Source organism: Gymnodraco acuticeps, unplaced genomic scaffold, assembly GCF_902827175.1.
Source record: "Gymnodraco acuticeps unplaced genomic scaffold, fGymAcu1.1, whole genome shotgun sequence".
Lineage (NCBI taxonomy): Eukaryota > Metazoa > Chordata > Actinopteri > Perciformes > Bathydraconidae > Gymnodraco > Gymnodraco acuticeps.
The window spans coordinates 93,013-120,808 of record NW_022989842.1 but is presented as its reverse complement, the minus strand read 5'-3'; the positions used below and the strand labels follow the sequence as shown (position 1 = coordinate 120,808).

Below are 27,796 nucleotides of genomic sequence, written 5' to 3'. Positions count from 1 at the left end.
TCACATGGCTGCAGTTCACTGTGCTCTTTATTATGGGTCATCCTAGTACACTACATTCTTACATGCTCCCTCTTTCTCACTTTCTGTTTAACCTTATCCTGTGATTCTGCGCCGTGGAGAGCTGCCGAGAGGGCAGGTGGTAGAAACAGAAGGGGCTGAAGGGAAATTGGACGACCCTAGGTTGGACCGGCGATCTGTGCTGGCGGATTAATTGTGTAAGAGCCATGTAATGATTGCTGGCATGTCTCGGGAGTAAATCCTGTTAGTCACTGCACAGAGGTCAGGCCAAGACGAAGCATGGTGTGTGTGTGTGTGTGTGTGTGTGTGTGTGTGTGTGTGTGTGTGTGTGTGTGTGTGTGTGTGTGTGTGTGTGTGTGTGTGTGTGTGTGTGTGTGTGTGTGTGTGTGTGTGTGTGTGTGTGTGTGTGTGTGTGTGTGTGTGTGTGTGTGTGTGTGTGTGTGTGTGTGTGTGTGTGTGTGTGTGTGTGTGTGTGTGTGTGTGTGTGTGTGTGTGTGTGTGTGTGTGTGTGTGTGTGTGTGTGTGTGTGTGTGTGTGTGTGTGTGTGTGTGTGTGTGTGTGTGTGTGTGTGTGTGTGTGTGTGTGGTGTGTGTGTGTGTGTGTTGTGTGTGTGTGTGTGTGTGTGTGTGTGTGTGTGTGTGTGTGTGTGTGTGTGTGTGTGTGTGTGTGTGTGTGTGTGTGTGTGTGTGTGTGTGTGTGTGTGTGAGGCCGGAAGGTGACTGTGATCACACCAGTATGCATGACCAGGTGGCGATCTGACAAGTTCTGTTGATCCAACCTGAAATTAACCGGAGGCTCCCTGCCGCTTCGGACTGAGAATTACACATCTAAATTCTGCTCACTGAGGTTGTGGAGAAGTAAGATTGAATATTGCCCTCAAGTAATTGTCAATAGGTAACATATGGTGCTGTTTATAGTAATAATGTATTGTAGGTGATTGGCTGTACAGCTGTCAATGTCTTTTCTGACCCTGCCACTAGTTTTTAAAGTTGATTACAAAACAGTTTACTTGCAAAGGTTAACATACATAACCTTACGATAGCTCCTTTGGATTGCTATACCATTACAAATATCTGTATATAGGGCTAAGCTGAATCTCTGAAAGCTGTTTTCTGTGATGTCCACAATGGTAAGCTTATCAAAGGCTGTAAGAACATTACTTTGTTATTAATTGTTTGTCAAATTCCTTGATTCTTTATTCATCATTTTTGATAAAAGTAGTATTTTGTGTTAGACAGCACTTTGTTCCAGTCCAACTTAGATTGAATGGATCATCATATGAACACCCCTAACCCTAAACTTTAAACATCATTTGGCCTTGTAACGGAGGTGATCTCTGGGCCCATAGATCTCGGCCTCCGTTACGGGTTGTATAGCTTCATTTTTGGTGATTGTGTTCACCTGGTGCCCTGTGTTTGTCTCCTCCCCCCCTCACCTGTGTCTTGTTCGTTTGATTGGCCCTGTGTGTGTATTAGGGTTCTGTTTAACCTGTGTGTGTGTGTGTGTGTGTGTGTGTGTGTGTGTGTGTGTGTGTGTGTGTGTGTGTGTGTGTGTGTGTGTGTGTGTGTGTGTGTGTGTGTGTGTGTGTGTGTGTGTGTGTGTGTGTGTGTGTGTGTGTGTGTGTGTGTGTGTGTGTGTGTGTGTGTGTGTGTGTGTGTGTGTGTGTGTGTGTGTGTGTGTGTGTGTGTGTGTGTGTGTGTGTGTGTGTGTGTGTGTTTGTGTGTGTGTGTGTGTGTGTGTGTGTGTGTGTGTGTGTGTGTGTGTGTGTGTGGTGTCCTTGTTGCTGGTGACTGTGTATCCTGTACCACAAAGAGGAATAAATGCCCACACCGGGTTATATTTGAACTCTCTGCCTCTGCCTCCTTACTTGGTCGGGCCGCTCAACGGTCAGCCTCACAGGCCTCTTTTCTAAAGTGGTTTGTAGAAAAGTATGTCTATATTCTCAAAAAACATATATGTTGTCAGTGATGTAGACACTCAGGTGTCACATATAAACTGGTGCTTATAGAAGACATCACGTCCCAATGTATGGCTGTGAATTAGTAAAATACTAAAGTTGGCACCAATTCCCAAACAATGTTAAAACAACTCTTATTTGTCTAATTTAAGGAATCTTTCTCTGTAAACATTTGATCAAAGATTCCATTTATGAATCTGATCAAGACATTTTTCGACCAACTGCTGGAGAAGGACTTCATTCAGTAGAACTAGGCCCCGTATTTTTCAAGCACTAACAACAACATCACTTACATGCGTGTACTATTTGTGCCGTTTACCTTGGACACCTTTTGCAGGGATGACTCATTCTCTTAACTCTAACTGAAGTTTTTCTTGTTGTGATTCTCTCCCTGGGGGAAGGAAATCTCCTCATCTGTTTGCACTCTCTCCTTTTCCAACATTTTACTCTATCTCCCCATCCGCAGACGCCACTGAGCAGCTTATTGAACACAGATGATGAATGGGTGTGGATTGATGGCAGATAGCAGACCGCCGCTAATTGACACCGCCTTATCACTTCATCTCCTGCCTTTATATTCATCCTCCTCCCCCTCCTTTTCTTTTCACGGCACGGCAATCCATTACGGTTCAGATTAGTCGCTCTTAGGAAGCCATATGTTCCTGCATGATCTATTGTAATGAAATATACTCCACGGGAGATTGCTCAAGGGATCTTTTCAAGGGTATTGTTTGTTCGAAGCATGGATCGTGTGTTGTACATTGTTGAGTTATTGAAGAGTTCTTAAGTCTCTTCTCATTCTTGGTCTATACACATTGCTTTCATGTAGTTTAACGTAATGCAGCAAATATAGCTATATCATTTTCTTTTCATATCATAGTACAAGAACAAGAGCACTGGAAGTCTTATCCATTAAGAAGTTAGCCAGTGTAACAGCCTTCTCTGTCTGGGATCAGAAGGTGAGGTTTCATTATCCACCATCCGAGCCCTCTTCCTTTTACTTCTTGTCAAAGCCAACCACCCAAGACTGAATAAAGTGCAGGTTGTACAAATCTTGAGGCCTTCTCCAGGGCCAAATCCCTGTCCGTTTGAAACCTCCTCTGACACTGAACAGAAGTGATTCAACTGGCAAAGCTCTCAGAAGCTCTTTTCCCCTCCTCAGAAGTGGGGTCCAGCTCTCGGCAGGGCTTTTTAGGTTACGAAAGAAGTCAAACGATGTTTTTTATTTCTCCAGATAACCCCAGTTCTTAACCGATTGGCTTGCCTAGTTTTATAACAGCTTGCGTTTTGTATTCTTTCCCAGGTGCTCTTAATATGCCTTGATCCTCTTTATCCAGCTCTGACTCTTGCTGACTTTCACATTTTAATAGCACACTGTTCAAAACAGCCTTAGTTGAACCAGGGAAACGGGTGCGTTGAGGTCATTGTTGCTTAAAGAGAACTGGATACAGCGTTGGAGGCAAGGCCCCGTTCATTGGCTCAGCTTTTGAGAATACCTGAACCCTTATGGCCTCTTTCGGCCCAATAGCATCACATGACTGACAAAGAAGTGGTTCTTCCACTGCAGGGTGTCCGCGGGGTCTTAACAAGTATTAACAGTTGATAAATAAATTTAGCAAAAATTAAGGCTATTAAAATGTATTTTCCAAGGTATTACATGTTGTAGCTTGTCTTCAATAAGTATATGAATGATCCAGAGAGGTTGTGTTCTACAGTCTGCCTGAATGTAATCATTGCGTAGGTGTGTAGTGTGATTCTGTGTAGTTTATTTATGGCATCCCGTTGGACTTGACGTCATCTGAACAGGACATCGCACGCTCACTGCTTGATAGCGCGCGAAGGTCCGTTTACGCCGGTTGTTAAACAACATCGTTATGGGGAAATGCAAGTCTGCGTCCAAATGGTTGGAAGATAAGGAGGAAGGACAATCAATACTGTATATAGTCAATGTGAGGTAAAGTGTCACCAATGTAACCGGTTAAAGCTCGAAGTGAGGATGAGGTCTTAAAATGTATGGAAAGGGTCTTAAAAGGTCTTACATTTGATTTCAGGATTCATGCATATACCCTGCACTGTTTGGCTACTAAAATAATTAGCTTAAATATCCGTAGCACTTTTTGAAGACTTGGTTGAGATCTTCTGCTGCTTCGGCTGAAAGGCTTTTCCCTTTCTTTCTGATTCTGCTGAGCCTGCACCATTTCCACAAGATTTGAATGTAATTGAACGTCCTCCCTCCTCCCCACATTTTCTCCCGTACCCTTCTTCCACTTTATCATTCATCATCTCTCTGAGGTCAGCCATTAACTCACGGTGCTCCTCTCCTCCCGCCCTTGACTAAAGGGTACGCTTTCCTGAATCTGCTCGACTCCGAATCAGCCCGTTATTCCCGTGGGACCGGCAGGCGCTAGGCCACTGCCAGACGGCTTTTAATCATTTATTTAGGGGCTGTAATGTCGAGTTCAACTCCACTCTCTCACTTAGAGCACGCAGAGATGAGAGGGAAGTGAACGAGAGATGCTGCATTAAGCTTGGATCAAAAAGCCAGTTTGTCAGGAAGCCTCTAAGGATCCCTCGGTCCTCTCTGTCCACTATGTGTTTTATAGTGTAAGATGTTGCTGCTTTTATTACACATTGCTGTTTTGTCAGCGTTTCCTCTGGGTTCGTGCAAAGAGCCTTCAAAGGAATGAAACATCGTAGGAATGCAGGCAATTTGTGCAGATTTCATTAGCAGGGAGCAGAAGAGGTGGAACATTCCCAGTAATTGTTGAAGAAGTGAAGAAAAACAGTGATTATACTCAGTATATCTTTACAGAGAATGAAATGAAAAGATAAATCATGGCCTACACGCAAGTTGGTACACATGGCTTAATTATTTTAATTGACTGCCGTGGACTATTCCTTCTTTAATAATATTAACTTGGCGCATTGATTATCTTTCAAATTGCAATCGGCAGCAAATGAGTAACAACAGACCCCGTAACCCCGTACTTTTACTAAATCACTGCCAAACTCTTGTTGTTACATTGATCTGTAATTCACTTGCATATGTCACTTTCAAGTGTTTTATTATCAATTTCTTTCAGCTGTGGGTGCCAAGTCATTTAAAGTATTACATATTTATAATCAAACAGAACGAGAATGTAGATAAGAGGCAACCAATCAGCACCGACGTCCTCTGAATACCATAAGAAGTCCCCTCTAGCACAAGTGTGCTGTTTAGCCTGAGGTCAGTCTTAAACATGGTCTTATCCTCACCTCAGCAGCGGTTGCACGTAAATAAATGTGTGTTTTTCTTTCGGCAGTAAGTCGTAACAGTCATTAACCCCAATAATGGGACTTTCTCCGAGGGTAATGACCTAACTCAGCTCAGTTCAAGGAGCTAATTGACTCAAAGTTAGAGTGAAGCAGGTAAAAAGAGAAAGTTTTATGGTGTTTCTGAAAGATAATACATACACCCGAAGTATGGGCACTGGTTTCTCTTTCCCAGCTGGGACATGGAGGCTGGAGGGTTGTGGGATTTGGTGAAAAAGAACCTCAACAAAAAAGGGCAAACTTTTGACTGATCAGCAAGAAGAACTGGAGATCAATGAGGACTGTTTGAGGCTTTGAAGCCTGAGAGGAGTTTGCCGATCGATGGAGAACTGTCCACTTGTTAGTGTCTTCCAAAACCTGGAGAAAACAAGCAGTGTTTCAGCAAAGCACAGTGCAGAACAACTCTAAAACTTTCCCTCTTGCTCTCTCCTTGGCCTTCACTCTGTCTCTCCCTCCAGCATGGGGTAATTGGACTGCCGAAAAATAAAACATACCGTGTTTCTACGTGAGGTGAATTTGCAAAAAGTTTAAAGGGGACATATCTTGCTATATTTGAACAATATATTGTAGGGCCATACCTATATAAAGTATATAAATATAGTTTTTTTTTCAAAATACCAAAAAGATCCTGCATTTCAGCCATGCCTCATTTCGCTCGATTTGCTCTTTCCAGCGCTGTTTTTGCAGGGGGCTGATTCTGTGAGCTGCAGCTGACCACGCCCCCCTGCAGGAGAGGGGAGCGTGCTTTGAGATCAGCTGCTGGGCTGTCAGAAGAGGGGGAGAAAAAGAGATCTCCGTCGTCCGTGTTTTATTCTTATAAAAGTAAGAAGAGAAGTAATGGGGCAGAAACCCTCCTTTTTACGCAGCGGTCAAGACATAGACATCAAACGGCGACACATAATCAGTTGCCAGTTACTTTGGCATTAGGGCAGGGATATCTAGATACTTTCCAAGGTGTAAATCAATAAAATCATTTTCTAAATCCATAAAAGCATTTCAATTAATATTGGGAGTCATGTCGTTACTTTGTCGAGAATGTGGCCATGTAATAAGCGGGATAATGTGCACATTGCATAAGCGTCGGGCTCCTGATCAGCCTGTCGGTGTTCTTTTCCCCATAATGACCGCGTTGCTGCACATTATCCCTTACATACGATTATATACAGTCCTTATTCATTTGTTTTAAAGCAGGAGGAGCAAACGCTTGCCTCGGGGAGGGAGAAAAAGAGCCACAGCGGAGAATAAACAGAAGGGCAACCATGGCAACCATGCGCGGGAAGTCTTCTTCGCTGCTTTTGTGGCAGACTACAGCGCCACTTACAGGCCTGGCATATGTACTACAGCGTCTCCAGTGCTTTCGAGCGGCAATGGCCGGCGGTGGCCCAACCTCTCATTCCCCTGATAGGTGGAGAATTGACCACTAAGCGGAGCATTCCTTTTGTGATGTAGAAAATAATTCAAATTTGGATCAGTCTGTATCAGATCCGTTACAGCCACTTTTTTTAGAGATTTGGGTATAGAGGAAAAGAGAGAGGGACACTTGGTGACACTTGGTGAGTTCCCTGACACACCGGGGACACATATTCATGTATACAAGAGTGCATTTTGTATGATAGGTCCCCTTTAAGATATTAAAAGGAGGGGATATTGTGTTTTGTTTTTCATAGCTTTTAGCTTTTATCATTAGATTTAGATTAAAGAGGGTCAACTTGTTAGCAAACACTGCATTTATTATATATATTGCTTGGTATTTATTTGTTTGTACTTTTATTGTCATTACACAGTACAGGTACTATGTAACAAAACGGTTTCTCTGCATTTGACCCATCCTAGTGTTAGGAGCAGTGGGCTGCCATTATGAACGGCACCCAGGGAGCTGTGTAGGGAACGGTGCCTTGCTCAGGGGCACCGTGGTAGCCGGGACTTGAACTGGTGACCTTCCAGTTGCCAATCCAAGTCCCTATGGACTTCGCCACCACGCCCCTTCTTTTTGTCACATTATTAATTAAATGGCATTCCCCTCACGTAGCTAAAGGAACAGGGACAGTAAAAATGGCCTTTCAGTCCTCCTGTAAAAAAGTCCTTGAGGTCAGTTGCATCTATTTGGGTTATAAATACACAACCTCCTACTTCCTCTCTAACCTTTAAAAGAAAACTTTCCACTTCACCGTCTTACTCCTTTCCCTCTCCAACCTCTCTATTATTTTTATTTCCCCTCGCTCTCTTGGCTCGCTGCTGTTTTGGTTATCAATGATTGCCTCAAATACCTTCCTCCCCCTCTCCATCACGAGGGCGGTGATGTTGTCATGTGCAGGGCGTTGCACCTCTGACTTTATATCGCTTTCCATCAGCAGGAAGTGCAGCAGGAAGCACATTTTTCTCACTCCTTCACACAGTCAGGTGGGATACGAGGGACTCACTTTCATCCTGAGCCCATGGACACTTTTTCTTTAAATCCATGGCCGCCCGATGAAATATGAATCAAAAACAGTGCTCCAGGCTTATGCTCGCATTGAAAGAAGCTTTAACTCAATTTAAAGTCTCAAAAGGGCGAGGAGCTGCTACATGTAGCTACCCTGCATGGCAGTGTTTGGATATCATATCAGGGTGTAAATCATGGATTTTCAGGACAAGAAACAAACTACACATATACGCAATGTCCTTACAGAGGTTTTATTTCCAGGGCTTTTTAAAGCTTTTTTCTCTGGAAGTAGGGCTGCTCGATTATGGCAAAAATCATAATCTCGATTATTTGGGTCAATAATTGTAATTGCGATTATTAAATGGGATTATTCATTGACTTTGAAAACATCCATTTATTGGAGAAGAACATTTGAACAGTATGTTTTTAACAGTTGATTACCCTGAACTTTAAAAAAAGTAATAATAATAATAAAATAATACTCGTTTTATTTCGATTACGTTGTTTTCGTAATCGTTGCAAGCCATAATCATAATTGCGATTAAAATACTAATAATTGAGCAGCCCTACTGGAACCTTTTCTTTTTGATAAGTGAGGTAAGGGTGTGGAAACCAGGGTGTTGGACGGGTTAGTACCATAGTGTATCTGCCAAAAAAAGAAGCTTTCCATAACATTAAAAGCTTAATCATAGCAGAATGAATACCGTATTTGCCATGTGCAGATATTGTATTTATACGTATAAAAACAGTAGCACTGAAAATGTAAAATGTTGTTTTTAACTTTTTACGTGTATTGCTTCTATGTTATTATCAGTTATGATGGTCGTCTTATTAGCTCCTACAATGTCTGGATTAGAAATACTATTATTTTACAAATAAGTCAGCTCATCGTAGCTCACCCTCATCATATAGTGGTTAGTACTCTGCGTTGTGGTTGCAGCAACCCTGGTTCAAAACCGGGACACGGTATTGTGGTACAATGTCAGGGCAGATGGGCAGTATTTGGGGTGGCAGTAGCTAGGGCTGCTCGATTATGGCAAAAAATCATAATCTCGATTATTTGGGTCAATAATTGATATCACGATTATTAAAAACGATTATCCATTTACTTTGAAAACATCCATTTATTAAAAAAAAAGTTTGAACAGTATGTTTTTAACAGTTACCCTGAACTTTAAGTATAATTCAAATGAAAAACCAATACAAAACAATTATTAAAAAAAAGAATAGTTTTATTTCGATTACGTTGTTTTCATAATCGTTGCTAGCCAAAATCGTAATTGCGATTAAAATATGATTAATTGAGCAGCCCTTGCAGTAGCTCAATCTGTAGGGTTGCTGGTTCGAATCCAGATGGACCGAAGAGACCTGCTGAACTGCCCTTGAGCAAGGCACTGAACCCCCAACCGCTCCATGTCACCAGAAAACCGGGCAGTCTCTTTGCTCTGGCACCTCTCCATAAAAAGTGTCTATGCATGTGTTCAGAAGTTTATTTGAAAAACTGAATTATAGAGAATAATAAAGGGTTATCTTCCATCTTCTTTTTGGACATTACAAACTAGGATGGACTGAATATATTTGGAAAAGTAACCCATACATAATGTATTAGTAGTGATTCATCGTTTTCCAAATCGCTTGTATTGTTTGAAATCATTATACTTGTATCATAAACACTTTTCATTCATCTCCTTGTCTCAGTTTATTCTAGTGCTGGTCTTTTCTACACATTCATATTCATGTGCTGTGTTTCACACTTTACATGCTTCTCGTTGATGCTCAAGTGTCCTTTCACAAATTGTGGGTGGTGTTATATATAATACCCTTCATTGGCAGTTCTTATTTATGTTCTTTTTTCCTTTGCTGGATACGAATATAATTTGTTGCTGCAGTGTCTCAATTATATCTAATGGGAGATTACCTGGATGCTGTGCTGTTTCCTCCGCTGTCTTAAAGGTCCCCTAATATACTGTTTTTCATCAATATATCATAGTTCTCAGATATATACAGAACCTGTCTCCGATTGGCTGAAACACCAAACAGATCATTGCAGCATTACCCATAATCCCCTCTGTTTCAGCCCTGTTTCCAAAAGTGCTGATTCTCTGTCTGTTACTTTAGATGAAAATAAGGAGCCCCTCCCCACGCCCCTCTGAGAGAGATTTGGTTACAAAAAACTCAATAGTGCTCTAGGAGGAGATTCAGGTGATAAGGTGGGGGGGGGGGTTACCTTGGTTGCTGATTGGCTAATGGTTACACAAGACAAAACATTGTTATGACATCATAAAGTGGTCCAAATCTGATCAGCTCATTTTCAGACAGGTTTTTATAGAAATGGATCAAAAAGAGAGAGAATCTTTGTTCCTGAAACTTTCAGAGTCTCTTTACACAGAGGGGACACATGTTGATGTAGAAGAGACATGAAGAAGAGGGGACACATGTTGATGTAGAAGAGACATGAAGAAGAGGGGACACATGTTGATGTAGAAGAGACACGAAGAAGAGGGGACACATGTTGATGTAGAAGAGACATGAAGAAGAGGGGACACATGTTGATGTAGAGGAGACATGGAGAAGAGGGGACACATGTTGATGTAGAAGAGACATGAAGAAGAGGGGACACATGTTGATGTAGAAGAGACATGAAGAAGAGGGGACACATGTTGATGTAGAAGACATGAAGAAGAGGGGACACATGTTGATGTAGAAGAGACATGAAGAAGAGGGGACACATGTTGATGTAAGAAGAGGGGACAACATGTTGATGTAGAAGAGACATGAAGAAGAGGGGACACATGTTGGATGTAGAGACATGAAGAAGAGGGGAACAAGGGTTAGATAGTATAAGAGAATGAAGAAGAGGGGACACATGTTGATGTAGAAGAGACATGAAGAAGAGGGGGACACATGTTGATGTAGAAGAGACATGAAGAAGAGGGGACACATGTTGATGTAAGAAGAGACATGAAGAAGAGGGGACACATGTTGATGTAGAAAGAGACATGAATAAGAGGGGACACATGTTTGATGTAGAAGAGACATGAAGAAGAGGGGACACATTTTGATGTAGAAGAGACATGAAGAAGAGGGGACACATTGATTAGAAGAGACATGAAGAAGAGTGGACACATGTTGATGTAGAAGAGACATGAAGAAGAGGGGACACATGTTGATGTTAGAAGAGCATGAAGAAGAGGGGACAACATGTTGATGTAGAAGAGACATGAAGAAGAGGGGACACATGTTGATGATAGAAGAGACATGAAGAAGAGGGGACACATGTGATGTAGAAGAGACATGAAGAAGAGGGGACACATGTTGATTAGAAGAGCATAAGAAGAGGGGACACATGTTGATGTAGAAGAGACATGAAGAAGAGTGGGACACATGTTGATGTAGAAGAGACATGAAGAAGAGGGGACACATGTTGATGTAGAAGAGACATGAAGAAGAGGGGACACATGTTGATGTAGAAGAGACATGAAGAAGAGGGGACACATGTTGATGTAGAAGAGACATGAAGAAGAGGGGACACATGTTGATGTAGAAGAGACATGAAGAAGAGGGGACACATGTTGATGTAGAAGAGACATGAAGAAGAGGGGACACATGTTGATGTAGAAGAGACATGAAGAAGAGGGGACACATGTTGATGTAGAAGAGACATGAAGAAGAGGGGACACATGTTGATGTAGAAGAGACATGAAGAAGAGGGGACACATGTTGATGTAGAAGAGACATGAAGAAGAGGGGACACATGTTGATGTAGAAGAGACATGAAGAAGAGGGGACACATGTTGATGTAGAAGAGACATGAAGAAGAGGGGACACATGTTGATGTAGAGGAGACATGAAGAAGAGGGACACGTGTTGATGTAGAAGAGACATGAAGAAGAGGGGACACATGTTGATGTAGAAGAGACATGAAGAAGAGGGGACACATGTTGATGTAGAAGAGACACGAAGAAGAGGGGACACATGTTGATGTAGAAGAGACATGAAGAAGAGGGGACACATGTTGATGTAGAAGAGACATGAAGAAGAGGGGACACATGTTGATGTAGAAGAGACACGAAGAAGAGGGGACACATGTTGATGTAGAAGAGACATGAAGAAGAGGGGACACATGTTGATGTAGAAGAGACATGAAGAAGAGGGGACACATGTTGATGTAGAAGAGACATGAAGAAGAGGGGACACATGTTGATGTAGAAGAGACATGAAGAAGAGGGGACACATGTTGATGTAGAAGAGACATGAAGAAGAGGATTTTGCATAATAGGTGACCTTTAACAACTCAATCGATTCACACCTCCTGAATGCTCAACTCCATCTCTTTCCTCCCGGTGTGTTCAGGAGCAGAGCCCCAGCAACGCCACATCCCTAGCGATGATGCAGGAGCCCCAGGAGGTGGTGGAGGAGACGGTCACCATCGAGGAGGACCCCGGCACCCCCACCTCCCACGTCTCCGTGGTCACCTCCGATGACGGCACTACACGGCGCACAGAAACAAAGGTAAGATGGAAGCCACGTCATAGACTAAGTGATCAGAATCAGGTTTAATGCCAGGTAGGTTTACACGTACAAGGAATTTGACTTGGTGTCGTGGTGCATAGAAACAAGAATTAAAGACACAGGAGAACTAGAAAAATATTTAAAATAATTAAAAATATATAGTCAAATATAGCAGTATTTACATTGCAATGGAATGAAATAGAGGAATAAAATATGGACGCACACAATGTACACAATATCTGTTTTCTTTGTTTTTATTACTGCCACATTTTATTCCATTCTATTTCTATATAAATACTGCTATATTTTATATTAAATTTAATATTTTTCTATGTTATTTTTTATGTATGCACCATAACATCAAGTCAAATTCCTCGTACATGTAAACCTACCTGGTAATAAACCTGTTTCTGATTCTGATTCTGAAAAGTGATAGAAAAAGGTATTTATTGACCAAGTTTCGTTTTCCGACCAACTTTCTATTGTTATTTAGTTGCAGAATTTAAACGATAAAACTAAAAGCAAGAGAAAAAATAAGAAAAATGTCATATTTTTAAACTGAATTGCCATTGAGTCCTCTCCTAATCATCTACCAGTACATCAAGGTGTGCATATGTACAATTATATTTACTTGAATGATATATTCTTTTAATAACCTCTAGTGTTTCTCCTTTAGCTCGTTAACAGAAGCGATTGACAGCGCTGAAATTAATACGTCATAGAAGGAAGATATCCATCGCTTGATAAATATATTATGTGGGGTTTCCATCATATTACAAACATATTTTTGGCTGCGGTTTAAACCAGGGAAAAGCATCCTTTTCTGATGGTTTAATAAGTTGAGTCATCGTTCAGCAATACACTTATTTTGTCCAACTTTGAGTGTTTTAGATGCTGTTCAAAAAGCTGTTTTGTAGTGCTACTTAGCATTAGAATAAAAAAAATTAGCTATAAAAGTGATTAATCTAATATAATCTCCTGTCTGCTTCCCACTATCACACCTGAGCAGGACTCCTCGGAGCGGTGGCTTTGTTGTGGCAAACAGATCCCATTGAGCTCGTAGATACAAAACCTTCCAAATCCCCTTTGATCCATTTCAATATTGCTTCAAATTATGGTTATGGATTAGCGCCTCCAAACAACACGGTACCGTACCTCCTCTCCCAGACTTCCTCAAGAACTCCGAATCCCATAATCCTCCAGCCCAAGGTGGTCTCATCTCCCTCTCACGGCTTCATTGATTTGATTATTGTGTTTATGACCCCGCTCCTCTGGTGTTTCTTTGCTTCTTAAAAGCTCTTTTGTTGATTTCGTCCTCTACTGTGTTTTGTTGTTTTTCTATAAGGATGTCTCCTCTAACGTGAAGGTGAGTAGACTTTCATACCAGTATAGCTTTTTCCCACCAACGCCACCATTTTAATGTGCAGCAGTGTGCACCACAGTCTGCTTCACCCCCAGCCAAATAATGCTCCAGTCTACTCTCTACAACAACACCGCTTGTTGCTTTTACCTTGCGGGACGAGAGCCATTCTCTATTCTGTTTTTAATATTTCTTTTGCATGGCCCTCTATTTCTCTCTTTTTTTATTTCTCTCTTCTGAATTCTGTCTTCCAACATCCCTCATTGACATTCAACTAGGTACAAAATACCACTTCTCAGAACTAATAACTAAATGTCCCCATACAGAATAATCAGAAATCTAAAGGTCTTTAGTAGGTAACTGTAATCTTTCAATTAAATCCACTTATTCACTATAACTAAGTCTCAGAATGATGTTTTTGCCAGCTGTAGCCTCGTGACAGCTTGGTCTTTATTTTCGAATTGTATTAACTACCAATTTTCTCGAACATTTGCCTCTCCAAGTAATTTTCCACCACTTTGAAGACCCCAAATAATTTAAGTGGCATCAGTTATCTGCAATTGCTGCAACCACAATGTCTTCTTCTTGGTGTCAGGTTGGGATTTTGAACAATTTCAGGTGTTTACAGCGTGTTTTGGAAGTATGCATTTCACTTCTAAGTCTGAATTCTTCCCTCTATATGCACGGGGAAGGATTCCCACCAGAATCCAAGACAGATTTTCATTTGAAAGACATGAATGAGATGGGGCTTCCTTTTTTGCTTCCAAGTTTTGCGTCAAATCCTCAAAGATACGCAGCATTTTGCTCCTGATTTGGATGTAAACGTCTGCACCGTTAATGCTGTATGCTTCCAGTGAGTCGGAGAGCACTGTGTGTGGGGCTCATACTCTAGGGACTGTGAAACTGTAATTAAAAAGCCTGGACTAATCCCTCATCAGGGAGGGCCCATTGCCCTCCAGCCTGTTTACTGTGAAGTGGGTTGGCCACACACACTCATACATACGGTAGACCTTCTTAGGGATAAAGCACTCGGCAGTCAGACAACACACTAATCAAGGAGCTTTACTGCTGAGGAAGGAAAGAGGAAGGACGTGCCTTTAAAGGGCCGGGAGGAGAATCTCTGGAAGTCACTTTGAGGAGAAAAGCAGATTAATGCTCAGGGTGAACTTCTAGCAGCCGGCGTATAAATGTGACGGCAAATAGATCCAGAAGGAGCCGAGAGTTTACCCAAAGTAACCCTCTCCTTGTCTTCCTCACTTTTTTTGTCCCCATCTCTCTGACTTACTTTCATGTGTAGTTTTCCACCCTCTCTCCGTTTCTATCTCTCCACTCATCTCACAGCAACTCAGTTTTATTTATGTGCTTATCTGTTCTTTTGAACCAAAGTCTTGCCATACTGTCTAATGCTAACACACTCCTTTCCCTTGATGGTTATGCCCCATCTCACTGCTGCAAGATGAAACACAGAACCCATCTTCCTGATTTGCAGGCAAAAAAAGTTTTTCTACTCTGATTTAGTATCGGCAACATTACTAGTTGGAGTACTGAGAAAGGAACAGACAGAGTTGTTGAATATGAGAGCAAAGGGAGTGTGTTTGCGCAGGGGGTCAGATTCAGTTTCTGCACACAAATTCAATGATTGCAGGAATCTTTTCATTTGCAATTGGAAAACAACTATGAACTAGGGATGGGAATTTGAAAGCAAATGTATATTCGAATATTCGACCCCCAAACAAACGGTTAACCGATTAACCGACATTTACAAATAAAAGATTAACAACATTTTTTATTTAATTAAATACAATTAAAAAAAATAGACTTTCAAATAACTATAGAAACCAAGTCGAATTTGTCAAATGTATTGAACTGGTGATCACAGTTGACAGCTATAGGCCTACAGCTTTCATGCTTAAAACATAACTTGGTTTTCTGATGGATTTGGACATAAACGCGAGTGAAGTATAACCGGACGAGAGAGAGAGATCAGCTGCAGCTCTGCCCGCTGTGAGGGGCCGGTGAGCGGAGCAAAACACACCTTTAGACCTAACACATTTATCTATGGCACTGTCGTATACATTGAATTATTCCATTTGATAATATGTAATCAACTTAGGCACCCCTCCCAAAAAATTAAAAATTACAATAAAAAATATTCATAACTCATATTGGAATACCTGAATAATTTTGAATATTCGATTAATCGTTCCCATCCCTACTATGAACAGCCTTTCAATTGCAGATTAACTGCTGGCTGTTGTTGTTTTCAATCAATTCAACTCATAGTGAATTGGCCCTGGACCCTGAATGAATGTACGAGCTAATTTAGATCCACGTCCGTCCTTCTGTCCCAGCCTGCCATGCTTTCCCTTGGCCATCATCCAGCCCTTTCTCCCTGATGGCAGCCGCTCTGAATGCAACACCGCTCATGTTGAAGGAAGAGCTCAGTTGGACCAGTGAAAGATACATTCCTCTCCCTTCCCTCTGGATATGAGCTAATGGGAGTCGAGGCAGACCACACAAACAAATAAAGCACTTTCACTACCATGCACACGCCGGGGAGCCGACTTTGAATAGGTAGAGGTTTGTTTAAAAGGTACAGCTGTTGAGGTGCTACTGTTGAATGGAACAGACCGAAGAACAGACACCTTTTTCTACTCAGAGAACTGACTCTCTCGGCTTCAATAAGCAGTCTTTAAAATATCCACAGGAGTGCAGGAAGAAAACTCTCTCAGATGATTGCTATGTAGCAAATGCTGGAAAACATATTTTAATTCTTTACTTAGTGAAAGTACTAATACCACACTGGGAGAATACAACATTTCAAGTGAATGTACTGCATCGAGAATGGTACTTAAGTAAAGTATTGAAGTATGATTAGGAAAATGTACTAAAGTATTTGGAGTAAAAGTAGTCATTGTAGGAAAAACTATGTAAAAACATATTTTATAACAAAATCAGCCAATTTTCACATTTAAGAAGCTGGAACTGTGAAATATTTTTGAACATAAAACTTCTTAACACAATTGCTGCCATTTTCTTTTCTGTTAACCCATTAATTGTTTTAGATACTTAAATTAATGTTGGATTGTTATTACCGAAAAGTTAAAATACATCTGTAAAATATATGTAGTGGAGCAAATAATACATACTTGGCTTCCAAAATGTAGAAGTATAAAGTACTATCAAATGAAAATACTACCTCAAATTTGCACAGTTCAGTTCTTGAATAAATGTACTTAGTTACTTTTCACCACTGTATGCAGCCCAGGATTGTACAAGTTATTCTCAAACCATGTTCATTAAAGCAACAGGTTGGAAGTACGTGTGTGCAAAATGAAATCTAATGCAGTTTACTGAGAGCTCTACCCACCCGTTCCTTTAAATCTAGGTGACCAAAGTGGTCAAAACCATCACCCGCCGCACCTACCACCCAGTCCTGGTGACTGACAGCTTGTCAGTGGAGTCCAGACCTGGCAACCGGACCCCCACCCCGGTCTCCAACTCCACCCCCACCCCAACGGAGACAGAGCCAGTAATGGACGCCTCGCCCTGCGTGATGTTTGCTGTGTTCCCCCCTCACCCGCCTGCCTCCTCCCTGTTCCTCTAACACAGGGGTGTCCAAATGTTTTTCACCAAGGGCCACATACAGAAAAATATACAAAGGGCTGGGCCACTCACTAGAGGTATACTGCCTCATAAGTTATAAGTTAGCAAAATCAATCAAATGTAGGTAAATTATACTTGTTACTTGAATATGCTTTAAGAAAACAGCCTACATCACAGCTCTCCAGAGGGTTTCCTTTATTTTGTTAGCAGCTCATTCCTTAAAACAGACGCTTCAGATTACTTATAAGAGGAAATATGAAGGGTAGATTTCACGCTTGTTATACAAATAAGTTATTGGGCCTTTTTCTCATCAACTTAGATGTGTTTTAAATTGATATTTCCAACAAATCTAAGTTGATAAGAAGCTTTTTTATTTTGAAACATTGGGCTTATTAACACATGAATATTACATTACATTACATACATTCAATACTGTGGGCAATCCCCACAGGAGCAATTTGGGGTGAAGTGTCTTGCCCAGGGACACAACGACATGCTGACTGCAGTGGGACTCGAACTTGCTACCCCCTGATTCGATGTTCAGCGCGCTATCCACTGAGCCACAGCCTCCCTGCTGTGTACTACTGTGTAATATCTGTTTTCATCTATATTTACGAAGTAGCCTACAAGACAAGCACAAGTTTCATTTGAGTCCCACACTGCATTATACTTTTTGGATTAGCTGAGGGCCGATTCAAAATGCACTGCGGGCCGCATTTGGCACCCTGGCCGTAGTTTGGACACCCCTGCTCTGACATCATGTTTTAAAGAGCCCTACATTTTTCCACTTCTACTTTCCAGCAGTGTGGAGAACGTTACTTGCGCAGATGCTCTTCAGATGAGGCTGAAATAAATCACAGGCCACACTATCACAGGTTGCTTATAGAAATCTAAATGACTACCTCATTTTCTCCCCACCGTGTCCATTTAAGCTCTCAATAAAGTGCATGCCGCAGACTCTTTAGGAGCTGTAAAGTGGACAATTTGACGCCTTCTGCCTTTCCCTCCATTTTTAATAGTTTGGTAAAAAGTGTGTATCAGTGGTTGTCTCAAAAAAGAATTCAGTACAGCGTCTTCATGCATACACATTTAGAGTATATGTTCACATCCTCTCACTCTACCATTTGAGCAATTCTCTTTTAGCCCTGTTTACCCCTTCTTCAGCATATTTTATACATCCCGTTGGTCCCTCGCCTCCCTTGCTTTCCCCAGTTTAACGCCTCGTGAACTTGAGCCTTCATCAAAGAGTGTTTGAAAACTGTGTGATGCCTTCGCTGCCCTTGCAAATCGCCTAAAAAGCTGTGTTGGTAGAAAACATCTGGGCATGTCAAGGCTGGGAAGCTGTATACCTAACCATGCTCTTCTTTTGGTTCAAACGTGGATAAAATATGAAGGAGAATAAGAGTTGATCAAATTACCAGATATAAAAAAAAAACATTCTTACATTATGAGGCCTCGGTGCCCTTGTGGAGCTCCTGTGTATATCTCAGGGTGTTTTCTATGTGTACTTTACTCAAGCTTCATTCAGATTAAAAACAATCCTGGCCAAGACAGGCAGCAGCATAGTTACAGTCAACACATGAAAAACCAGATCAGAGAACATATCATAGCCACAATCAGAAACGTCCTCAACAAATCCTCTACAGACAAACAGAGTTGCTTCTCGGTCATAAAGAAGCGCTTTGAAATTATCAAGAGACCAGTTTCAGCTTATATTGCAGCTGGTTCAAAGCAAGTGGAGCAGCTTAAAGCCCCTGTCACACTGTCCCGAAGTTGACACCCGATGGACACACGAATATGGAATTGTGAATTTCGCACGAAGATGGCCCCGAACCACACACGAAGGCAACATTACATTACATTTAAGACATACAACTGCAACGAAAGTAACACAAACAATTATGTTACAGTACTATGATACTGTACTGATATCTTCAGACTTTGTTCTTTACTTTATCCGTCTTAGATATTAAGTTTTCTCCGTAATGTTGTTTCCATAGCAACAACAACTTCCTGTCAACTCGCCTTCAAAATAATATATTATATCCTTTTCAGTTTCACAGAACACAAATTGGGTTATTTACATAATATGTTTACATGATTTTGTTGTGCAATAAAACAACCCGATGGACACACGATAAAGGAAATGTTCAAATTCGGCTGTGATCGTAGCAACATCGGGCCATTCGTGAGGGCATCTTAAGCCATCGTATAACCGCCGGTGGAGTTTCTCATGCTCCGGCAGCAACTTCGTGAGCGGTGGCAAAATCTTTGGCATGCCAAAAAATAGCCGAAGGACCTTGCGAAGGTTCATTTTCGTGTTGAATTAGTGCAGTGGTTCTCAAACTTTTTCTGTCAGGCCCCCCCTTTGGAGAAAAAAAAAAGTCGGGCCCCCCCAACACAAATAGTCAGGCTCAGTGGCGGCGCCAGAGATTTATTTTGGGGGTGCTGTGGGGTAGCTTGACGTTTCATAGGGTGCTCAAACATTTAGGGTTTCCCATTAATGTACCGGGCGCTACAGTGGAATTTTCTACTGCAACACTCCCCACGCATACACACAGTGTTCCCGCAACTGTTACAATGAATAATGCTCACGGCATATAGGTGTAAGCAGGGGTAAAGTGCTATTTTTACAGGTGGTGTGTGGACCTCACATAGGGGGGTCCGGAGTCAAGCTCCCCCGGGAAGATATATTTTTAAATATTGAAGTTAAATGCATCAATCTGGTGCACTTTGAGAGCAACATGAAGAGATCTATAGATATATCTCTCAACACCCATTTGAAACTGAACTGTAAACCGATTTACTTTTTCTTTATGGATATTTTTACAAATCACCCTTTTAAACTTTATTCTTTTTTTACTGTCATATAGTATTTCATACCTGTTTTTAATTTATTCTCTTATTTTTGTATAACGATCATATAAACGTGTGCCTCGGAAATAATTGTTTACATAAATGGTGACCAAAACGTTTGAGACCCACTGAGATAACACTGAGAGAGTCCTTTAGCTCACTGAGTCTCTCAGTCTGACAGGAGAGGACTCTCCTCCACTTTGTTGTTGAAAAAACTCCTTATATCCGTTAGCGTAGCTCGCTAGCACCAGAAGCTAACAACAACGATCTCCGGTACCAGTGCGCTCTCTCCCTCTCTCTCTCGCTGGCGCACGCACACAAAATGGTTCGTTCCACAAACACACAGAGCCGAGCTTTAATTAAACACAGAGACTCAGACGTAATAGTACTGTACTGCATCATATTATTTTCGAATCAATAATTTTTTAAATTATGATTTTTTTTTTTTTTTTTAAATCTTTTTTTTTTTAAATAACCATTTTTCCTCCTGGTCTCTCGCGCCCCCCTGTCATGCCTCTGCGCCCCCCAGGGGGTGCGCGCCCACCACTTTGAGAACCACAATTTTGCCCTTCGTAAGGCCATCGTGAGGGCATCTTGTTATCATCGGTGCCATCGGGCATTCGCCCCGATCAGAGTGAGGGTGAATGCACCGATGATAACACGAAGATGACACGATTTGACAAGATGCCCTCACGAGTGCCTCACGAAGTTGCCGCTCACGAAGTTGCTGCCGGAGCCTGAGAAACTCCACCGGCGGTCATACGATGGCTTAAAATGCCCTCACGAATGGCCCGATGTTGATACAATCAGAGCCTAATTTGAACATTTCCTTTATCGTGTGTCCATCTGGTGTCAATTTCGGGACAGTGTGACCTGCGTCACACTAAATGCCCTTTTCCCAGCTCAGTGTGGACTTTTGGGACTGGTAGTAAGAACAAGTCCTCAGAGTGAAGCCGATGAGATCCCGTTCTTTACTGATGGATTTACAGTTGCAGATGAGGTGAAAGAACACCAAGAACAGCTTTATAAATAAGGATCTGCCAATGGTTTAGTCTAGGGATGGTCAGGGCAGACCAACCATCCCAAAGATAGATATGCGTAATGAATCTGGTGGATGATATCCAATATGAGTAGGCAAGATGCATTCATATAAACTACATTAACACAGACATAAAAGTTGCAATGACAAGTCTCTTTTTGGCTTCAATAGAAAAACAAGACTTGCTTCTAAAGTATAAACCCTAATTTTATCCTTAATTTAAGGAATATCAAATGCAAATGAAGTCGACATGTTTTTTTATAAATTAAATGCATTATGCGCATGTAATTCAGGGTCTTAAAAAGTATTAAAAGTTGATAAACCCATTTAGTGAAAATTAAGGCTATTAAAAAGTATTAAACGGCATTTTCCAAGGTATTACATTTTGTAGCTTGTTTTAATAATAATAATAATTTCAATTTATATAGCGCCTTTCACGAAACCTAAGTATATAAATTGTCCAAAGAGGTTGTATTCTACAGTCTGCCTGAATGTAATCATTGCGTAGGTGTGTAGTGTGATTCTGTGTAGTTTATTTATGGCATCCCGTTGGGTTTGACGTCATCTGAACAGGACATCGCACGCTCACTGCTTGATAGCGCGAAGGTCCGTTTACGCCGGTTGCTAAGCAACATCGTTATGGGGAAATGCAAGTCTGCGTCCAAATGGTTGGAAGATAAGGAGGAAGGACAATCAACACTGTATATAGTCAATGTGAGGTAAAGTGTGTCGCCAAGGTAACCGGTTAAAACTCCAAGTGGCGATGAGGTCTTAAAATGTATGGAAAGGGTCTTGAAAGGTCTGACTTCAGGATTCCTGCATACCCTGTAATTGCTTCATCCGAGACATGACTTCCAGTCCTTTGAGGCCCAGAGTTAGAATTAGATCCATGCTATGAAGACCAGTTTGTTTTCTTACCGCTGTGGATCAAGTAGATGAAAGGGAGCTTGTTATTCCAAGGTCATCCATATGCTTTGGCTAATGTGCGTCACGCAAATGAGCCCTTTATTTATTACTGTGCAAAGCCAAGGCGGCGTGGCATCAGAAACAAACGTACATTGCTTAGTAATTACTCTGAACATGGAAATGAAGCTTGGCGATCCTGAAATAGTCTTTTTGATATAGCTCAGAAGGCCAGTGAACATTTCTATTTGTTTCAACCAAGTTAATGAGGATGTTGAACAACCGATATGTTGTTTGTGCTTTTGCTTCTCTGTGGCGAAGGTTAATGCGTTGTTGTGGTTCCTCGATATCGTTACATGCCTGTCACTGATTAAAATCGAAATGATATCATGGATGGGAAAACAAAGAAAGCATATCACAATTAAGAGAGCTGGTGTTGGAAATTAAACCCATCAGATGTGGAATGAGTCTTTTTCTTCCTTTCCCTGAGAAATTGAAATGGCAATCTACGCTCATCAAGTGAACCTCTCTGCGACAACCTCGTCAGGCACAACATGAAATTGCATCGGACCTGCAACCCTGATGATTAATTTTCATAAACCTCATTAATTTGAAGATGAATTTATAGCCGTCGAGAAAATAGCCAATTATTGGCCACAGCAGAATTCACTGGGCAGCAAATTGGTTTCTGTACGGGTGGAGAGAGCAGGGAAGGAGGGGGAAGCTGTGTGTGATTCTCCAGCCATCGTCTCAGAGGAAGAAGAGGGAACAGAGTTATGTAGCTATAGTGTGATGTCAGCGTGAGATATGGATACATGCAGGGATGGCAGTCACAGTGTGATGCTACGTTGTTCCCTTGGATATAAAAAGGATTCAAGGACTATTGGAGATGTAGCTCTTTAAGATGGCTTAGTTACAGAACAAGCTAGGACACTACCAAGACAGTGTGTATGCAATATTTTCAGTTATGACTTGGCTGACACTATTTGCCTTATTATTGTTATACCACATGTACCGACTTAATCCACTTTATAATTAGAGGTAACACCAATTGGTTACACAGGCCTTACAACTGGATATGTGTCAGTTAGTATCTACTGTACCTCCACTACAATGGAGGTTCGTCCCTCAGCACATCCACAAGTGTTTTTGTTAGAGGAATTATAATTATGCATTGGTGTTCAGAAAATAATTCCTAACTAACTTCAGTGTCATAAACATCTATGACACTACAATGGTCCATGAAACTTACAGACAAGGTACAAAATCAGTACCGTTCGCCCGCCAAATGCAGGTAAAATATGCAATTGGCTAGTTTGTTTTCATTACTTACCGGCCAAATCTCGTAATATAATCTTAAACTTCACTTGCAATTTTGCTTATTGACTTAACATCTATTTTGCACCCTGTTCCCCAAAACAAAAGAGAAACTAACTCCCAAGTTTGATTGAGTTAACATACATGGATGAGGTTTCCTCTGCATAACGTCCAAAATGAAACGCATGCACAAATAGCTTTTTTTCCAGGTTGTTTGTCTTCCTCTTTCACCGAGTGGCTAACTAACACAATGTCCTCCACAGAGGCAAATATCTCTGTTTAATGGACAGCATGAGGATTGCTTTAACACCATCTTGCCACACTGTCTGATAGCTGTATCTGGTCCTCTTTGCAGGTGACTAAGATGGTGAAGACGGTGACCACTCGAACAGTGCGCCAGGTGCCGCTGGGCCCCGACGGCCTGCCCCTCCCCGAGGGCTCGTCCCCGCTGGGCAGCTACACCGACTCCATCGACCGGCGCTACATGAAGAACGGAGGTGACCGCTTCATCACGCCTCAAGCATCCTCCACCCTGACGCGCTCCTACAACAACTCCTACAACGACTCATACGGCGAGGCGCCCGAGAGCCAGTACGTCCGCCACTACGGGCTGCACGATGGCTACGCCGATCTGACGGAGAACTACGGCAGCCTTTCACGTGGGGTCAACTTCCGGCCGCCTCGCTACCCCTACATGCCCAACAGCTACCGGCCGGAGAACAGCTACACCCTGCCCATTCGCAAGGATGACTACGGCCACGTGGCCCAGCCCCAGGTGCCCATGGGCAGCAGCACCGTGGATCTGAACCGCTCGCAGCCCGAACGCTTCCAGGCCGAGCCGTACGGCCTAGAGGACGATCGCCGCAGCCTTCCCCCTGAAGAGGAGGAGCCATACGAGCTGGAGCCGGACTACTCCACCGCCAACCGTCGTACAGGCACCCTGCAGGGGCCCAACCGGGGTCGCACCCACCGGGAACCTCTGCGTGATGGGCCCAGAATCAGGTGAGGATGCAGTGCAATAATCAAGAGAGAGCAGAGGTTTTTAAAGTTTGTTTGGGGTTTTTTTGGGGCCTGTTTAGCATTTATTAGAGTGAGATACTTGAGATTCAAGATTCAAAGGTTTTATTGTCATAAGCACAAAGCTACAGTGCAGAAATGGCAATGAGAATCTTCTGACCTGAGCTCCTCCAACAATTCAAAAAAGTAGTGCAAAAAGTCTAGAACAGAATACGAAATAAAATAATGTAAATTAAGACAAAATTAAATACGGTTTATTGCGTGGATATTTATTTATATAAATAAGTATATTGCAAGATTACAAACTCAGGCTGTATTCAAACCTGCTATTGTAGCAACAGGGACTGAGCAGAGTAGAGGTTTTTAGATACGAGTAGATTAGAAGCCGATTAGGGTAAGTAAAGCATATGATCAGATTCTGTCTTTACACACTTTTGACTCACACTTACAAACACAGTATTTCTCCCAAGCACACAAACAAGCACTCAATAAAACATCTTACACTACAATGGACCATGATACAGATATTACACAGATAAAAAGTCATTGGACAGTGAGTTCTTGTTTGTATGAATGAGCGGAGGCTTGCCTGACATGAGAGGAGATCACCCTGTTAGGATGAGAGGGAATAACACTTTCCTACTCGCGCCCTTAAAAATAACAACAACACACCAAGTAAACAGATGTCATTTCTCCTTGAGCAACTTGCTTGTGAAAGAGAGCGGAGAACAACACGTCTTTGATTGCTATTTTCCTGCAAATGGATACTGAACAAGTGTTTGTTAGAGGTAAAGAGGCGGGAATGCTTTTCAGACGTGAGGAGGGAGGTAAGGGAGGACAGAGGCGGAGGGGGAGGGTTTTTTCAGGCATCTCTCAAAGCCTTTTTTACGCAAGCGTTTGTCAGGAGGAGTATAACCTCTGGCTCCAGCCGATAGAGAGAACAACTCAAATGTAAGCCTCCAACAATAACATCCCAGAATAGACTCTTGTCTCTTAATAGTTTTCAATCATTTCATTGCTGGCCAAAGGGAGGCCCGTAAAAATGTCCATCCTCAAGTTAATTGCAGCAGGGGTTTGAAGTTGGGTTGGTGATAAGTGCTTTTCTTTTTGAGCAGTTTTCTAATTAATCTGAGATAAAAATGTTTGTGCTTGAAGCCATATCTAAAGGCTTAGAGCTTAGAGGGTCAAGAGGCAGGAACAAGCAAGACAGGAACGTGTGTGTGTGTGTGTGTGTGTGTGTGTGTGTGTGTGTGTGTGTGTGTGTGTGTGTGTGTATTCTCTGGCAAAGATCAAAGTGTTTGAATATCAATTCTGCTTTTTGACCCTTCTTAATTAAACTTGTGTACACATGGCTGGGTTTAAAGGCCCGTGCATTGATGCGCATGTAGAGTAAAGCATATGCCCTAATCAGATTCTGTCTTACACACTGTTGACGTTGCTATGACACTTACAAACACAGTATCTCTGTCAAGCACACACACACACACACACCACACGCTCAATAAAACATCTTCAGAAAATGAGTCACCCCCCCATCCGCCTGGTGAGAGGCGCTTGCTGTGACAGGCAATTTGTAGGCTGTTTTGCAAGTGTCACAACACAGCCTAAGCAGCCACACACACACACACACACACACACACACACACACACACACACACACACACACACACACACACACACACACACACACACACACACACACACACACACACACACACACGTTTAAAGCTGCTCCTGACTGACGGCTGCCTGACTAATTGCAACAGGAAAAAAATGCCAAAAATGTCTTTCCAGCTGCTCTCCAGTACTGAAATCAGCCGTCATCAAAACATATTAGTATACTGTAAGCATTTGATTCCCCTTCCCAAGAACATTGACAATCAGCCCTCTCCCGTGCACTCACATTGTGATTAGTATTCTTCCATAAAAGTGAGCGGACACGCCAAAGTGCTGTAATGAATCTGGGAATCAAAGCGTTTTAATTACAGCTTATCATTGCGTTGCGAGCCCTCAATTACACTCCGACAAAAATGAAGACGTTTAGTACGAAAACAGCTTCCTGATTTGGCGCCAAGCACTCATTTCGTCCATCATGTGTTGTGAATGATGATGTATCACTTTGTGCTGGAGTCTCTTGGATCTGTGAGCATGCATCACTCTTGGATTTTAGTGCTTCAATGCAGAGGCTTGCATACAGGTTACATGGGGTCCCTGCAGCATGGACATGATAGTCATGTGTCTTTAGAAGGTGGAAGACAGGGCTTCACATCGAATTAAGGAATATGTTGGTTACAATTCTTGAACATCTTGCCTTTGTCCTATTTCTAATCTTACTTTATTCACTGATCGCTCCTGTCTTATGACCTAAGCCTCTTTCAAAGTCAATTTGATTTGATCTTTGAGAATACAAATACGATAAGACATAATGGAAAAGAGTTAAAAACATTTAGTGCCTTGCTCAAAGTCGCATAATTGTAGCACTTTTCTGTTTTCCCTGCTAAATTTGCATATAATAAACGTGTCTCCTCCCCACTCTCTCTCTCCTGCCCTCCCGCTATCCGGTTGTAAGAGCTTTACCATCCTTTTCCCCCCCAGTCTAGGCCCACCCGTTATATCTGTGTGTGCTTGTGTGTGTGCTTGTGTGTGTGTGAGAGAGAGAGAGAGAGAGAGAGAGAGAGAGAGAGAGATAGAGAGAGAGAGAGAGAGAGAGAGAGATAGATATAGAGAGATAGAGAAATACTCAGATAATAGCTATAGAGATGCTACAGAGATAATATTCTCGCTCTATTCCTTCATCTCTCATCGTCTCTCTCTCTCTACTACTCTCTCTCTTCTCTACTACTCTCTCTCATCATTCTTCCTCTCTTACTTTTGAACTCTGCCAGACTATAGAGGCGTCTTCAAGCCAATCTCTAATGGCTCATCTCTACTTGGGCGACCCGCTCCCACCTGCAATCTGGGGTCACCTCACACACACACACACACACTCACACACACACACGCATACACACACACACACGCATATACACACACACACGCATACACACACACACACACGCATACACACACACACACACGCATATACACACAGACACACACACTCACTCATCCCCTAATTGAGAGGATGGGGTGGTCTCATTCTAATCCAGTGGTGTCTGTAGGGAACAGCCAGAGGAAGTGGTCCCCCTCCCCCCTCTTACTCCATCCTGCCAAAAGGCTTTCACTGAGAGACGCTTCATTTTATATTCCCCCTCTGTCATGTTAGTGGAAACTTCTAAGCCACATCACTATGCTTTAATTGAATGAGAACAAGCTGTCGTGGCGGTGGATAATGCCATGAAAACAGCGGGAGAAATTAGAAAGCGACATGACACAAACACACAGGCTCTTGTGCATCATTAAACAATTATTGCCCATCATTTGAAACGAGCAATCTGGAGCAGTCGGTGAAAAGCTCATAAACGCCGTGGAGATGTA

The 27,796-nt window shown here is 42.1% G+C and overlaps 1 protein-coding gene across 1 annotated transcript in view; it reads left to right on the top strand.

Annotated features, from left to right (window-relative positions):
- arvcfb (ARVCF delta catenin family member b) overlaps nt 1-27,796 on the top strand; it is a gene marked incomplete at its 3' end in the record, with an annotated part of 335,137 nt that overhangs the window by 216,634 nt on the left and 90,707 nt on the right. Inside the window, exons 6-7 of the mRNA XM_034236288.1 lie at nt 12,063-12,221; nt 23,658-24,304. Coding sequence (XP_034092179.1) covers nt 12,063-12,221; nt 23,658-24,304 — 806 coding nt within the window. The remainder of the gene's footprint in view (nt 1-12,062; nt 12,222-23,657; nt 24,305-27,796) is intronic.